The following is a 17,244-nucleotide window of genomic DNA, read 5'->3' on the forward strand; positions in this document are numbered from 1 at the left end:
GGGGACCACCGCCAGTCAAACCAACAGATCTTGGAGGGGCCCAAATCAAATTTGGGGGGACCCAGGCCCACGAGCTACCCCCCCCCCCTTCCGTGGCTATGCCACTGATTCCATGTATGTAACTGGACATGAGAACTGAATATTGCTGGTGCCTGCATAACTTCCGGGACACTCCAGCTCTGCCCAAACAGTGCTGTGGTGGTCAGAGTCAATATTCAGTGGCACTGCCCATTTAAATGTCACTGAATATCTGCTGTCAGCCCACCTAGTACAATTTAACCAGGTAGGAGCCTCTCCCATCCAGTTAAATCACTTTAAATGTCAGGCCTAGCAATTCTAGCACATTTCCAGTTTGGAGCATGGCTTGAATACACTGGACTGTGGCAGGGTCTGTAGGGTAAATGATGGTTCATTTGTCTTTATTTGAAATTTCATAAATAAAAAATGTTCTAAAAATTTAATAATCAATGGGGTGGAGCTGGGGCGGGGGTGGGGGGCGGGGCTAGGATGAGGCCCCACCAAATTGGTCTGCATAGGGCCCCGCACTTGCTAAGACCGGCCCTGTGTAACCCCTTCCTCCTCGAATATTGTTCTAAATTGTAAACCGCTTTGATGTGCTTTTGCTCGTATTGCAGTATATCAAATAAAGTTGGACTTGGGCTTGATCGTGTTACTACTACTTAACCCTTTCATAGTGTTGCTAGATCAGGGATTCTCAACTCAATCCTCAAGCCATACCCAACCAGTCAGGTGTTTAGTGTACCTACAAAGAATATGGATTAGTGCATTGCCTCCAATGTATGCAGATCTATCTCATTCATATTTATTTTGGATATCCTGAAAACAAGACTGGCTGAGTGTGTCCCTGAGTACTGCATTGAGAACTCCTTGTGCTAGGTATACACAGTACTGTACATATACACGTAAGTCACTTCCCTGTAGAGCTTAGAATCCAGTAAACGCCTGTGTATTTTCACTCAGAAAAAGAGGGAGTGATTTTCAGATAGCGTGGGTATGCATCTTTTGAGAATTACCCTCTAGGGCAGTGCTTCTCAATCCAGTCTTCAGGGCAAACCCAACTATATGAATTTTCAGGATAAACAATGAACGTGCTTGAGATAGATTTGCATGAACTGCCTCCTTAATATGCAAATCTCTTTCATCCATATTCATGCAGTGAATGTGTGGTAGGTTCCTAAATAGGGTTCCCTAGGGACATCTTATTGCCAGACATGACTAATGGAGTCCCAGAGGTATAGCCAATGTACATAGGATTAACACACACACACTATGAATGTCAAACATCTATAGCAGTACTTCTCAACCCAGGCCTTGGGCCACACCCAACCAGTCGAGGTTTCAGGATATCCACAATAAATATGTATGAGATAGATTTGTATGCTTGGTATGCAAATCTGTCTCCTGCATATTCATTGTGGATACAGCATAAATAGAGAGGCTGGGATCTGCAACACTCCACAAGGGGATAGAAGCAGTAGATCACACAAACAACAATGTTCAATGCTTCAAAACACTATTTATTGTTGCAAGGCATGAAGATAAAATAACAAAGAGCCCTAGAAGGAAGTGCCATTCATTTGGCTCCTTCTAAATAGGTGTCAATGAATTAATTCCCTTTTTTTTTCAAACTTTTTCAAATTATTGCACTGCACCAGTAATTGGGAAGTGAAGCTATTTCTGGGCAGACTTCTACGATCTGTGCCCTGATGATGGTAAGGACAAATCAAGATCAAGTGTACATATCATACCTTATACTATGAGTTTATCTTGTTGGGCAGATTAGATGGACCAGGGGCGTATCTGCGTGGGGCCACAGGGGCCTGGGCCTCCGCAGATTTCGCCCCGGACCCCCCTATCGCTGTTAACCCTCCCTCTCCCACCTACCACCGTCACCTACCTCCGAGGTCCGCTTCCTCCTGCCGGCTTTTTAAAATATTGCTTCAGCTGGCGGGGGACCCCAACCCCCTGCCAGCCCAGTCACGGTCTTCTTTAACTTCTTCATCCTCATTGTGCTGTGAAAGCTGCATGCATCCTTAGTTCCAGTTGGACGGAGTCTGACGTCGCAGCATGTTGTAACGTGAACGTACTGCGACGTCAGACTCCGTCCAACTGGAACTAAGGATGCATGCAGCTTTCACAGCACGACGAGGATGAAGAAGTTAAAGAAGACCGCGGCTGTGCTGGCGGGGGGTTGGGGTCCCCCGCCAGCTGAAGCAATATTTTAAAAAGCCGGCAGGAGGAAGCGGACCTCGGGGGTAGGTGACGGCGGTAGGCGGGGGAGGGAGGGAGGGTTAACGGCGGTAGGGGGGAGGGTTGACGGCGGTAGGGGGGGGCGGCGGCGGCCAGGGGGGGGCTATAATGTGCCCCCTCACTCTAGCCCCTGCCTCCCCTACCGCCGAACCTCAGATACGCCCCTGAGATGGATCCTACAGGTCTTTATCTGTGGCCATCTACTATATTACTATGTTATGTTACATATGTGCTGTGTATCAATTCACATTTAAGTTTTAAATGTTCTGGTTTTTACTATTTGAATTTATATGTATGTTTAAATTTCTTTGTTTCATTTATTTATCCAGTATTTTATGTTTATTTGATTTCAACATTTTAAGTTTTTATTATATTGCCACTGATTCATTGTTTGATTTACAGTTTATACCTCTGACACAGGCAGTTACCTGGGTGAAATGTAGCCACGGTGGGCTCTTTGTTATTTTATCTCCACACCTTAAAACAATAAATAGTGTTTTGAAGCATTGAACGTTTTTGTTTGTGTCATCTGCTGCTTCTATCCCCTTATTCATTGAGGATATCCTGAAAAAGTTAATGGCTGGTGTGCCCCAAGGACTGGATTGAGAAGCACTGTTGTAGGGAGGTAAGTTTATAGGGGAGGGGGGTGTACTTTAAGCAGTAAAGAATGTGCCCACTGTGCTGGTATTTTAGTCATTTACTTGTAGATGGGGCCACATAACATGCCTGAATGTCCTCTTATAGAATACTGATGACTAGCACAGAAGTACACGCTTTGACATGATACCGGGTACTTTGGCAGTGGGGTGCACGGGGTGGAATTTGGGCAGAGCATCTCTGGAACAGGCAAGCAGGTGCATAGATTATAAAATGCTATAATTTATGAATGTACTTGCAAAATAGTGGCATGGACATTTGGGGTCGGTGGAAATGTCCAAGCCTTAGGTATGTGTTCTGCCACTTAGGCTAGTATTGTATAAAGAAAAGTAAATGTCTTACTTGTCTTTATGAAGTAGGTGTCTTCTTACCTTCTTATCCTTTGTGCCCTGTTAATGAAATTACCCTCCACAAGTTTAAACATTTGATGGGAATACCGCACTATCATAAAAACTCATTTTGCACAGATTTCAATGCTGTCTGCTTGTTTTCTTTTCTGTGACAGTTTGCTGGGGTAACAATAAGAAATACTTTATTGTCAGCTAAAATGGTTTTTAAATGTAATCATGTCAGAAAGTAAGATGTGAATCTTTCTGACTATTAGATTGCTACGATAATCATAACCGTGTGTTTTTCATTTTTATTGTTTAAGAGAACTAGACTTCATCAAACGTCAGGAAGCTGAAAGGAAAAAGATTGAAGATCTGGAGAAAATTCATTTTGCCGAAGTTCAGGGTCTACAAGTACGTGTAAGTCATGTTAAACAGTATTAATAAAGACCTAGATGTATACAGCCGATATTCAAAATTATTTAAGTGGGCAGGAGAGGCTCCTGCCCGCTTAAATTGCTTGTCCGTGGCTATTATTCGTGGCTGTTGTCTGTTGTGAATATTCAGTGACATTTAACCAGTTAGTACGGCTGCATATTTGCAGTTAGTGCCTGAGCCGAAACCGGCTAACTTGTGGCCATTCTGAGGGCAGAGTTGGCACTTATACAATTAAGAGCTGATATTCAGCCTTTAACCGATAACCACTTAAATTGGGCTGCATAAATAGCAGTCCTGTCTAAGCGGTTCAGTTTAAGTGGTTGACGGTTGAATATTACATTCCACATAAGCTTTAGCAGCCAACCTAGAACCAGATATTCAATTCCGATGCTCAGATATGGCCTGGCATTGCATATCCAGGAATACATCCGGCGACGGACATAAAAACACTGACTGCTGCCGGCTGAATGTCGGCCGGTATACGTCTAGAAAATCTTTTGAAATTGAGATAACACAACCAAGAAACATGACTCCATGTACTGTCTTCATTCCTTTTAGATTAGAGACCTGGAAGTTGAAGTGTTTAGGTTGCTGAAACAGAATGGGAGCCAAGTTAACAATAACAACAATATCTTTGAAGGCCGGACGTCTCTTGGAGGAGTTCAAGCAGAGAATATAGACACAAAGCAAGTGACTTGCTTGGATGGCTTAACTGAAGGTCTGTTTAATCTGATCCCAAAGACCATATAACCCTGTTAATAAGAGAATTAAAGAAAAGAATAGTCTGATGATTGTTATGAATTTTGATGTCGTTAAAATAATCAGTTCCAGTCAAACAAAACTTTCCACAGAATGTAAAAATAAATCCAAATCAACAATACTGTGGTGGTAAAAGATAAGTGCCACATTGGCTATGAAAGTATTTGAATGTACAAGTTGAACAAGTTGATGATCTGTCTTGTGACATTATGCTTTTATTGAACACTGATTGAAATAGTTGCCTCTGGTAGTGCGAGTGTATCTTTTGGGGGTGCGCCAGGCCATTTTTTATCGCAATATGAAAAAGGGCCTTTTTAAAGGGCCGGAAAATGGATGTGCGCTAAAATTGAAACCAGCGCATGTCCATTTTCGGCCTGAAATCTTACCGCCATCCATTGACCTAGTGGTAAGGTCTCACGTGTTACCCGGGTGGTAAGCATGCAGCACACATCAACAGCTGTTTACCGCCGGGTAGGCACCATCCGCAGTAGCGAGGTGGTAATGCCAATTTGGCGCACACTGGACACGCGTATGCCCTTACACGCCTTTGTAAAAGGGCCCCTTGTTATTTAGCACCACAGTAGATCAGGCTTGCTTTTTGCAGAAAGATCATAATAGCAAATGCAGTGATACTGCTTAGAGATACAGAAGAGGCCATAAAATGAAAGCAATTGGTGTGGGTGGGATTGCGGTGTACAGAGGAGCAAAACGTCTTTTCTGTTCTCAAAGTCTTTAAAACATATGTATGGTTTATACTGTCAGCCACACAGACGTTGGATAGAGACTGTGAACAGTGTTTCGCCTCAATAAATAAATAATTTTATACTGTAATAACTGCATGTGCAGTAGAGACAGCAGAATCCAAACTTAGGGTTTTTTTTTAAATGTTTTGCTAGTATTTTTTCCTGTGACTAATTTTGATTATTAGGCAGTTTGTATGGGCAAGATATACACAAGCAACTGTGTGCAAGATATTGATTGTGAATGCAAAGAGAAATACATTTGTTGATTAATTTTCTGCCTTTATTTTCTGACAGTCATTAATCAGATATTTTAAGAATTATGAGGTATGAATGAGAAACAGGGAATGAATTTTCCTATTAGAATGTGTCATCTTCTTTTAAGTGACCAAACTGGCCACTGTTGGAAAAGGGATGCTGGGATCGATACACTGTTGGTCTAACTCAGCATAACAGTCCCTTTGTTCTTATTTATGAATGTATTTGGCAGCTAAGATAATTGGGTACATTGACCCACCATTTCTAGTTTTTGAACCGCATTTACCAGGAGTGAAAAAAACACCAAACAAACAAGTAGGCAGCTTCTACCCACCAAAATAGAAGCAACAGATAACACCAGGAAGCAAACTAGTTCAAAAATAAGTTCCAGTGTTAATTAATAAAATATGCCTGAACATTCTATAAATGTCTTTCTCATGAAACAAGGGCAGGGAACCAAAGCCTGTTTCAGCAGCAGCAGCAGAGGTTCCTTGCCCTTGGGTCTTGAGAAAGACATTTACAGAGTGATTGCTTAATTCCTTTATGTTAGAACACTGTTGTCATACAGATCTTGTGCTTTAAAAATGTCCACTGACCCCTGATGCAGCCTTACTAAGCAAAATGTGGCAATGTCAAGCATATTTTTAGTAATAAACTCTTGAATACCTTTTTGAACTATTTTGTTTCTTGATGCTATCTGTTGCTTCCACATTTACCAGGATAAAAAGTACAGCTGAAAATCTGACTTAGGGGTATGTTTACTAAGGTGCGGTAGCGTTTCTAATGCACCTTTAAATTTAAGGCATATTAAACACTAATGCGCCTATACATTTCTATGGGTGCGTTAAAGTTTAACGCACCCATAGCACACCTTAATAAACATAGGTGTTAATATGTCAGGTATAAATATTTAAAATTTGGAAATCAGCATTAACTGGGTAAGTTGTTTTTAAAAGAAAATAGCTGGCAATTGCTAATCCCTGTACCGCTCTCAAGAAGCATCTGATGTAAAACCATCTGAAACATGCCCTTTTCTCCTTCTGATCCTCCTTCCTCCCACGTAGTAATAAAAAAATTGCAGGTATAGCTGATCCTCCATCCAAACCCAGATTTAAAAAAATGTTTAATCTAATTTAATTCAAGCATTTATTTTTCTACCATTTTGACACTAGGTTTAGCAAAGTGGACTGCAACAAATAAAAATAAAACACAATAAAACAGAGTAAAAATAACACAGTAAGTCAACAGTTGACAGTAAGAAGGGCATAATCGAAAGGGGCACCAAGTTTTCCTGAGGACGTCCTCGCAGGACGTCCCGGCAAAGGGACGGGGAAATCTGTATTATCGAAAGTTAGGTCGACCTTAGAAATGGTCGTCCTTAGAGATGGTCGTCCCCGATTTTCAGCGATAATGGAAACCGAGGACGCCCATCTCAGAAACGACCAAATGCAAGCCATTTGGTCGTGGGAGGAGCCAGCATTCGTAGTGCACTGGTCCCCCTGACATGCCAGGACACCAACCGGACACCCTAGGGGCATTGCAGTGGACTTCAGAATTTGCTCCCAGGTGCATAGCTCCCTTACCTTGGGTGCTGAGCCCCCCAACCCCCCCCCCCCAAACCCACTCCCCACAACTGTACACCACTACCATAGTGGAGGAGTAGCCTAGTGGTTAGTGCAGTGGACTTTGATCCTGGGCAACTGAGTTTGATTCCCACTGCAGCTCCTTGTAACTCTGGGGAAGTCACTTAACCCTCCATTGCCCCTGGTACAAAATAAGTACCTGAGTATATGCAAACAGCTTTGAATGTAGTTGCAAAAACCTCAGAAAAGGCGGTATATAAAGTCCCATTTCCCTTTCCCTTAAGGGTGAAGGGGGGCACTTACATGTGGGTTTTGAAGGGCTCACATTTACCACCACAAGTGTAACAGGGGGGGGGGGGGGGGGGGGGGAAAGGGCCTGGGTCCGCCTGCCTGAAGTGCACTGCACCCATTAAAACTGCTCCAAGGACCTGCATACTGCTGTCATGGAGCTGGGTTTGACATCTGAGGCTGGCAAAAAAATATTTTACAAGTTTTTTTTAGGGTGGGAGGGGGTTGGTGACCACTGGGGAAGTAAGGGGAGGTCATCCCCGATTCCCTCCGGTGGTCATCTGGTCAGTTCGAGCACCTTTTTGAGGCTTGGTCGTAACAAAAAAATGGACCAAGTAAAGTCACCCAAGTGCTCATCAGGGACGCCCTTCTTTTTTCCCATTATCGGTCGAGGATGCCCATGTGTTAGGCATGCCCCAGTCCCGCATTTGCTACGCTTCCAACACGCCCATGTGAACTTTGGTCATCCCCGCGACGGAAAGCAGTTGAGGACGCCCAAAATTGGCTTTCGATTATGCCGATTTGGATGACCCTGAGAGGTGGGCGCCCTTCTCTTTCGAAAATAAGCCTGTAAGTCAACAGTTGTAAAACTTCAGTTCTAAATCCCTTTAACAATGCAAATAATTGATCTGAGAATAATACCAAAACTATCTGCCCTACTCAGTAGGATGGACCAGAATGCAGACCGAAAATGCAGAAGAATCCTCTCCCATTAGTCAAAGCACTTTATCCATTTAGGACAATAATAACATCGCACTATTAAAGTCTAACATAAAACCTGATTGTAAATCCTGAATCTTGGTAGAGAAATATTGTGAAAGGCAGTTTGTGGTAGGAAGGTGATGTTAATTTGTGGGAAATGGAGCATATCTCTCTAGTAAGATTAGGGCTTTCCTAATGCGTTCCACAAAGTAGAGCGCTTGAGTTTTGTGCAGATGAAAAATATAATCCTTCAGTTTTGATCTATAGAGTTGTAGTTAGGCGGGTTAGTCTTTTTCAGGAACGTTCATACCTGCATAGTTGCTTTTTAAGAGGATGAAGTCCGATTTGGTACCACAGTTGCTTATGACAAGGGGCCACAGCCTTGGATATTTTAAGTGGAGCATTCTGATCAAGTACGGAAGACAGGACAGAGTGAAGACAGTTAACCTGATCATCAAGATCTTGGAAGCTAAAATCCGGAGGAAAAAAAGAGCAATGAGGGGATTGCTTGTGGGTCAATCCAGGAAAGGTGCCTGGATCAATGAGAAGAGGAAGATGGCTGAGGTACCTGGAGAGAGGGTTTAATAGTGAAATAGACCGTCAAGTGGTCAGTCCATGGAATTGTACTGGAGCCGAAGGAATCAATCATAAGAGGGGAATCCGGAGAACACATAACGAGATCCAACATATGGCCCTTTTGAATGGGTAGGAAAAGGAACTAGTTGACTGAGGTTCAGGTCAGATAGCAGGAAAAGGAAAGGCCTCGATCAGGGGTTCTGTGGATTATCAACGTGGATATTAAAATCTCCTATGATCAAGACATCTGGGTAACGGATGGAGGCATCAGCAAGTAGTTGGTAAAAGGAATCCCAGAATCCTAGGTCAGAAATGATAGGCAATAGCATAGAACAATAATAAAAGGATTAGGAATGCAGACTGTAGCTACTAAGGTGGTTAGGGTGGTGGACTTTGGTCCTGGGGAACTGAGGAACTGAGTTCGATTCCCGGCACAGGCAGCTCCTTGTGACTCTGGGCAAGTCACTTAACCCTCCATTGCCCACCGCATTGAGCCTGCCATGAGTGGGAAAGCGCGGGGTACAAATGTAACAAAACAAAAAAAAAAGGAAAATTTGGGTGCTAATTCAGTTAACCAGAATTTGGTAGAGTAGAAAATCATTAAGACACCAACTTGCTTAGCGGACCTAGCAAGGGAAAGAACATCATAGCCGTCTAGTAGACATTCAAATAAGTAGCTTTCCTCACCATTTCGAATCCAGGTTTCAGTAAGACAGAGTATGTCAAGCCTGGAAAAAATAAGGTCTTGAATGAGGGAGGTTTTTGTGCAAGGATCTTCAATTTAGTAGGTCAACACGTATCAAATTCTTGACACCAGGGCCGTGCTAACATGGTAAGCGGGGTAAGCACCGCAGGGGGGTGCCGACCTTCGAGGTGTTGCTTCTTCAATGATTTTGTGTCCAAGTTGCTCTGCATGCATCTGACATTAGACGCACGCAGAGGAACTTGAACCGAAGATCATTGAAGAAGCAACGGCACGAAGGCCAGCACAGGACTTCGGCTGACGGGGGTTGGGGTCCCCCGTCAGCACAGGTTCTGGATGGCGGCGGGGGACAGTTTTAGCCGAGAAGGGGGATCCACTGGGTCACGGAAGGGGGGTGCAGTGGGCTGTAACACAGGGGGAGGAGTAGGGAAACACGCTCCGAGTGTTTACCAACTCCTCCCCTTGCTTTGGTATCAGCTGTCACTGACGTCAGTGCGTGCCTGCCTAGCAGACCACCTCTGAGGGAGGCGCAGTCCCAGGCACATCCTGTTGGAGGTGAGAATTATTATATAGGATTATTTGCGATCAAGTATTTCGCAAGAAAGGCTTGGAAGCCTTGCCATGATTGCTATTGAGAATGATATATGTGCCCAGTTAGATATCAAAGATTTAATTACTAATTTCGTGAACATGAAAGCATGAAAAGCTAAGTGATTGTAAACCCTCTATTTGTTCAGCAATCCCACAAAGATGCACTCCATCTTTCAGCTCCTATTTCCTTTGCATCTTGTGCCACACGGGGGGGGGGGGGGGCGCCAACTGATAGTCTGCAGGGGGGCACCAGAGACCCTAGGCATGGCCCTGCTTGACACAAGGAGCAAAAGGAAGTGGCTTGAACATAAGAGAGAACCTGAGAATGCAATGGTGAATGTTACCTAGAAGAAGCAGCAGGACAATTACCGACTAGTACAGGGATAGCATATTGCGGTCATGTAATGCTAAAACTAGAGAAATTGGTACAGCATTCTGATAGTGAAGAGGCCAAAAGCAGTGTGGTCATGAATGAGGAGTGGCCTAGTGGTTAGGGTGGTGGACTCTGGTCCTGGGAAACTGAGGAACTGAGTTTGATTCCCACTTCAGGCACAGCTCCTTGTGACTCTGGGCAAGTCACTTAACCCTCCATTGCCCCATGTAAGCCGCATTGAGCCTGCCATGAGTGGGAAAGCGCGGGGTACAAATGTAACTAACTAAAAAAAAAAACATGGTGAAGGTGGGGGTCAAATAGTGGGGGTCCAAAATATATCAGTGTACGCCTTTGGCATGCTTCCTCCCGCAACAGACTGTCACATGAGTGAGAAATAAAGCTAGTTGGAAACAGGATATCCCTGTTGGTGGGCAAGCTTACGTCAACAAAATTAATGTACTTGAGCACAGGGGAACCTTTGTTCTCACAGTAGTCCTATAAGTGAGTACTATGCGTGAACAGCGTTGTCTCCTCAGAAGTGAGTCAGCAAAGGTATTGTTCACCTTTGTTCCTGCAGTAGTCCTAGGGGTGAGTCCTATTCATAAACTCCATTGTCTCAGCAGAGGTGACTAAAAGATAGAAAATAAACACAGCAGCGTTAACACTCAGCATTCAAAATAAAGGCAGTGTAGAGCAGTGAAAGAGCTTCAGGCTCTTCAGACACCTGCTTTTGAGCCATTCCAGAAGGCCTCCAGGAAAGATCTTATGCTAAAAACAGCGTTCTTAGTGGCTGTTGCATCAGCATGTAGGGTTTCAGAGCTTCATGTCTCTCTTGTTGGGATCTCTTTCTTCTCTTTTCAAAGGTGGGGCCTCCCTGCGCATGGTTGCCTCCTTCCGAAAGTGGTATCAGCATTTCATCTCAACTAATCTGTGGAGCTTCCATCCTTTCACAGAGAGGACGAAGAGGCTTAGTAGTCTTCCTTGATGCTTCTCAATATGCTTAGAGTTCTCATTATATATCTGGAAGTCATGAATGAGTTTTGCAAATTGGATAGACTGTTTGTACTTTTTGGTAAACATAGGCTTAGCCTTGTGGCTTCCAAGCTCACAATTGCTAGATGGCTAAAGGAGACTTATCGCATCACTTACTTGCTTGTGGGGAAGCGACATCATGGGCAAAAACTACCTTACTGTTTCTGGTGGATATTTGCAAGGCGGCACCTTGCCAACTTTTGTATGCCTCATGGATATTTAATTATGGATAGTCTGAACCACCTAGGATTCTCCCTAGAACAGGGATGGGCAGCCAAAGTTCTCAAGGACCATAACCCAGTCAGGTTTTCAAAATTTCACTGAATACATATGCTTTTTAAATGGCAGGTTACCAATGAAAATTATTTCTCAATACATTAATCCCAAAATACAGAAACCAAACATACAAAATAGAAAATATCAAGATAAACTTTATTAATAATGTAAAATATAAAATGTAAAGTGTAAAACAAGGTTCAACTCACTGACTAGCTAGTTTAAAGTCAATAATAAGAATGATATCATCATATATTCACCTGTACAAGCAGTGCTTTAAAGTATAAAATATTGAACATTACAAAAAATATGAAAATACATTTCAAAGATGCAATTATAAAAATGTCACAATCTGAAAAAATGATTAAAAAAAACCTTTGACAACTGCAACAGCAAAATCTCTTGAAAAAAATATACTGAAGCAACATGATGACTCCTCCCATCCAGCTGGCTTTTTCACTCCGAGCCAGCTGGTACTGGTATGCTTATGCTTAGTGGAGGAGTAGCCTAGTGGGTAGTGCAGTGGTCTTTGATCCTGGGGAACTGAGTTCAATTCCCACTGCAGCTCCTTGTGACTCTGGGCAAGTCACTTAACCCTCCATTGCCCTTGGTACAAAATAAGTATCTGAATATATGTAAACCACTTTCAATGTAGTTGCAAAAAACCCTCAGAAAGGCAGTATATCAAGTCCCATTTCCCTATTTGAGATTCTACATGGAATGTTGAGAGTCTGTTGCTACTATTTGAGATTCTACATGGAATGTTGCTATTCCACTAGCAACATTCCATGTAGACGCCTGCCCTTGTTGCTGCTGGAGGAGTAGGCTAGTGGTTAGTGCAGCAGACTCTGATTCTGGGGAACTGGGTTCAATCCCACTGCAGCTCCTTGTGACTCTGGGCAAATCACTTAACCCTCCATTGCCCCTGGTACAAAATAAGTATCTGAATATATGTAAACTGCTTTGAATGTAGTTGCAGAGAGGTGTGTTAGTCCACTCTTAAAGGTTATCAATAGAAATAGAAATGTAGTTGCAAAAACCTCAGAAAGGCGGTATATCAAGTCCCCATTTCCCTTATACTTGAGATTGATTTTCATGCACTGCTTCTATTGTATGCAAATAAATCTTATGCATATTCATTGTGAAAATCTTGAAAACCCGACTGGGTTGTGGCTTTCGAGGATCGAGGTTGCCCACCCCTGCCCTAGGACCTGGTTTTAAATTGATTTAAAGGAACTGTGAAATGTGATGGCTGCCTATATTAGTTATGATGTGCTGCTTAATATTTAGGAGGACTTTTACTGAAATGGGCCCTGCTGCAGATAACTCGAGCAAATCTTTAGTAAAAGACCCCCTTAGTTATTTAGCTTTATATATTTTCCACGTTTCTGAAGAAATTCACCAAAGGTGGCTTACATTTAATAGAAAGGCTAAATTGTATAATGTGAAATAATTTTTTGAACAGATGGTCTTAGTATTTTAATTTTTCTTTTTTTAATATCATTTTAATGGTAGTTTTATGATGCCAAACATGTTGAAATCTGTTTTTCTTGCAGATGCATGTCTTAAATTTAATCTAAGTGGTAGGTAGTTAGAGCACTGGGGTACCTCACTGCAGTAGCTGAATCATGTTTGTAGTTTTGAGTGGTAGTGGTGCTCAGTGGGATGCACCAAAGCCACACCACAGAGAGGAAGAGAAGAAAGGCTCAGGGAAAGTTCTCTCAAAGCTTTGGATTAAGAGTAAAATGAATTCATATTGCTATGCAAAATAAATTCCCCATGCCTGTTGTGCGGGGAACAAAAGGAGAACCTGGGCTTGAATCTCTCGTTTTGCCATTAATTTTCTTGTGTCATGGCAGAAAGGTTGAAACAAAGGACCTGGTCAGTGCTGCTCCTATGTTTCCCAGTGAGCTGCATCTGAGTCTCTATTCAGTCAAGCTTCAGGTTTTTGCTGTTTCAAAACCTGGAAACAAATGTCACCCCTTCACAATATACCAACTTTTACCCATGCCTCTTAAACCAAGTTACAATATCAACTGAAATCCACTGCATATTCTAGGATAAGCAGCATAAAATCTGTTCTGGGATCTTGCCAGGTACTTGTGACCTGGATTGGCCACTGTTGGAAACAGGATACTGGGGAGCCCTTTTACTAAACCGCGTAAGCGTCTCCGCGCGTCCAATGAATGCCAAAATGGAGTTACCGCCCGGCTAACATGTGGCTCTTGCGGTACTTTCATTTTTGGCACACATCTGATACGAACGTTCGAAAAATAATTTTTATTTTCGGACACATGTAATAGGCTCGCACCAAGTGGCGTTTTATACACATAGACCATTACTGCCCAGTTACCGTGTGAGACATTACCACTAGGTCAATGTCTGGCAGTAAGGTCTCAGACACAAAATGGACGCGTGGCAATTTTCATTTTGCTGCACATCCATGTTCGGCAAAAATTTAAAAAAGGCATTTTTTGCAGGTGCGCTGAAAACTGATTCTGCATGCACCCAAAACATATGTCTACACTACTGCAGGCCATTTTTCAACACAGCTTAGTAAAAGTACCCCTGGGCTTGATGGACCTTCATTCTGTCCCAGTATGGCAATGCTTTGGTTCTTATTATTGATCAGTTTTGCAGAGCCCCTTGAAGAGCCATCAGTTATAGATTTTTATGTGTGTGTGTGTGTTTATTCGATTATGTACAGAGTTTTGAAAGTATACACTTACGTGAATGAATATCATTAACCAATAATTTAATGAATATTTGCAGAAGGAGCTGTGAAAGGTGCTGATCCAGATGATGTATTTGGTAAGTGCAAGTATAGTTTCTTTTTTTAGATGCACACCTGTTGAACTGTACTGACCTTAATTCAAGGATACGTCCTACTAGCATTTTTAATAGAGCAATTTACAAGCATTCCACAGCTGCACAGATCACAGGATATTTTCAATCTAAATAACAACTCCGAGTCACTATTTAAAAGGACCTATCCTTTTGACTTCTAAAGTGATAACAGATAAATATAGGCAGTATATCAAATAAACTGTAATCAATAGAAATAAAAGAAAAGAAAATAAGATGATACCTTTTTATTGGACTAACTTAATATATTTTTTGATTAGCTTTCAAAGGTAACCCTTCAGATCGGAAATCTAAAAAATGTATTATGCATTAAGTTAGTCCAATAAAAAAGTTATCATCTTATTTTCTTTTCTATGTTTTATTTTCTTTTATTTCTATTGATTATCTTTAAAAGTGGACTAACACTGACCTGTATGTTTTTGTTTGTTTTGTTTTTTTCTTCATTGTTCCATATTATATGCTGTTATGTTTTTATAAATATTATGTTGCTTTAAAATCAATAAATAAAGTAAAAAAAAAAAAAAGAAAAAAAGTGGACTAACACGGCTACCACATTTCTCTACTCAAATAAACTGTAGGCTTTAAGATTTATGGGTAACTTACCGGTATATCTTTATGCGATCACTGTCCCATTGGTTTATGGATGTGAGTAGCAGGTAGAGGTGTGAATTTATCAATGTCTAAAGAAAAAGGGGAGCTCCTCCCTCTCAATCAGCAGAAATCCAAGAGTAAAAACCTCCCACTTTGGGCCCTGTTTACTAAGCCGCGTTATAGGCGCGTTAGCATTTTTAACGCGCGTTAACTGTATACGCGCCTACAATATCCCTATAGGCTTTACACGGTTAGCATGCGCGCTAATTGTAGGCGTGTTAAAAACGCTAACGCATCTTAGTAAACAGGGCCCTTTGATTGTACCACAGAAAAGTGGTCCCCTTTCCTTTCTACAGATGGGAAAGTTTGAAAGTTGCTCCTCCTCCTTGCTTAAGGTATATATACAGTGGCTGCATTTCGCTGCTGAATCTGTAACTTGCTCACCCTTGCCCTGCTCCAAGCCACACCCCTAATTTACACTTATCAGTTTGACTTTTTTGCGATTAAGACGGCTTACATTCTGTATACATCTTTCCCAGATTTTACTTTTAATTCTGTGGTTTGTGACATCGCTGACCAAAGGGGTTTTCTTATACATTGCCAAATTTGAAGGCTGATACACTGAAGAGGAGGAACACCAGCAAATGTAGAAACTCACAATTTTGGGGGTTTCCCCCATGTTATACCCACAAACCTCCATTTATGAAATGCTTTAGTAATAAACTTTCATGCATAGTTTGCCACAATTCAGAAGTTTAAATTCCAAATTAATGAGTTGCTGTAAGGCCAAGGAAGGCAAACCAGCTGATTAATTTTGAATTTACGATAACAGGCACACAAGAGTGTCTTCAAGTACCAGTTGTCACAGAAAAGATAACCGTACGTCCTTGAGATATGGTTATCTTAGTCTGCCAGGCCCCCTAGTAAAGTTTCACATGAAAGTCTGCCACAGAGCTTATTTGCATCCATATCAAACTTTCCTTTCGAAGCAGGCTGCTTACCCATGGGAAGGGTTAGTGCATCAGTCTGATAATCTTCTTTTCAGTGTAAATTCTATTTGGATCCCTCAGTTTTCTCATCCCTTTTTAACCCATCACACCCCTTTTTCGGTGTTCCTTGTAAGCTATGCAGGGGTCCTCCACTCGTGTTCCTGCCAGTAGAGGGTGATGCTTTGATTTTCAATCACAAGGAATAGGCAAGTTCTGCAGGACTCTCAGAGGCCCTGCCTGTGTCTCGTGATTGAAAACTCAATATTGAAGCAACATCACCACTGGCAAGAGCACAGGTGAAGGACTCCACACAACATAAAGGGATGTTGCTCTGTTCCCTCATTCTTTAACGTTACAACTCTTTCAGAGACAAATGCTGCCATTGTTGTTTAAACTGTATTATGTTGTATATTTCACCAGCATCCTCGGTAGCTCATTATTCACTTAGAGGCCCTTTAACTAAGCCACATAAGCGTCTACATGCGCCAAGATGGAATTACTGCCTGGCTACCGCATTGCTCTTGCGGTATTTTCATTTTTGGCGCATGTCCAAAAAATAAATTTTATTTCGGGTGTGCGTATAGGACGCGTGCCAGGCATTTGACGCACTTAGGTCATTACCAACCGGTTACTGTGTGAGACTTTACCACTAGGTCTCAGACACAAATGGACGAGCGGCAATTTTCATTTTGCCGCACGTCCATTTTTGGCAAAAATTTTAAAAAGGCAATTTTTACAGGTACACTGAGAAATGATTCTGCTTGCGCCCAAAACACACGTCTACACTACTGCAAGCCATTTTTCAGTGAGCCTTAGTAAAAGGACCCCTTAGCTAATTAAGAAAGCTTAGCTCTCGAAAGCTAGTCAGAAATGTATTTATTAGTCTATCAACTGTTATATATTTTAACCTTTCTGTATGTCAACAAGTAGAATCTGAAAATTTAGGGTAGGGATGGCCATTCTCCTATTATATGATGTTGACATGTGCTGTAGAGCAGTGGTTCTCGACCCAGTTCTTGGGGCATGCCTAGCCAGTCAGGTTTCAGGATATCCACAATGAATATGCATGAGATAGATTTGCATACAGTGCCTCTTTAAATCCCTCCTCCCCCTATAGACTGGGTTGAGAACCAACAGTTTAGCAGCTGTGAAGCTGTTCAGCTAGTGGTAAGATGATGTTATAATCTGAGCAGCTAGGAGGATATATAATAAATATATTATGT

At 42.1% G+C, this 17,244-nt stretch overlaps 1 protein-coding gene across 1 annotated transcript in view; it reads left to right on the forward strand.

The window, feature by feature from the left end:
• PPP1R9A (protein phosphatase 1 regulatory subunit 9A) overlaps positions 1 to 17,244 on the forward strand; it is a 364,256-nt gene that overhangs the window by 280,892 nt on the left and 66,120 nt on the right. The window contains exons 11-13 of the mRNA XM_030200679.1: positions 3,581 to 3,677; positions 4,254 to 4,413; positions 14,349 to 14,387. Coding sequence (XP_030056539.1) covers positions 3,581 to 3,677; positions 4,254 to 4,413; positions 14,349 to 14,387 — 296 coding nt within the window. The remainder of the gene's footprint in view (positions 1 to 3,580; positions 3,678 to 4,253; positions 4,414 to 14,348; positions 14,388 to 17,244) is intronic.

This window comes from Microcaecilia unicolor, chromosome 1, assembly GCF_901765095.1.
Source record: "Microcaecilia unicolor chromosome 1, aMicUni1.1, whole genome shotgun sequence".
Taxonomy (NCBI): Eukaryota; Metazoa; Chordata; class Amphibia; order Gymnophiona; family Siphonopidae; genus Microcaecilia; species Microcaecilia unicolor.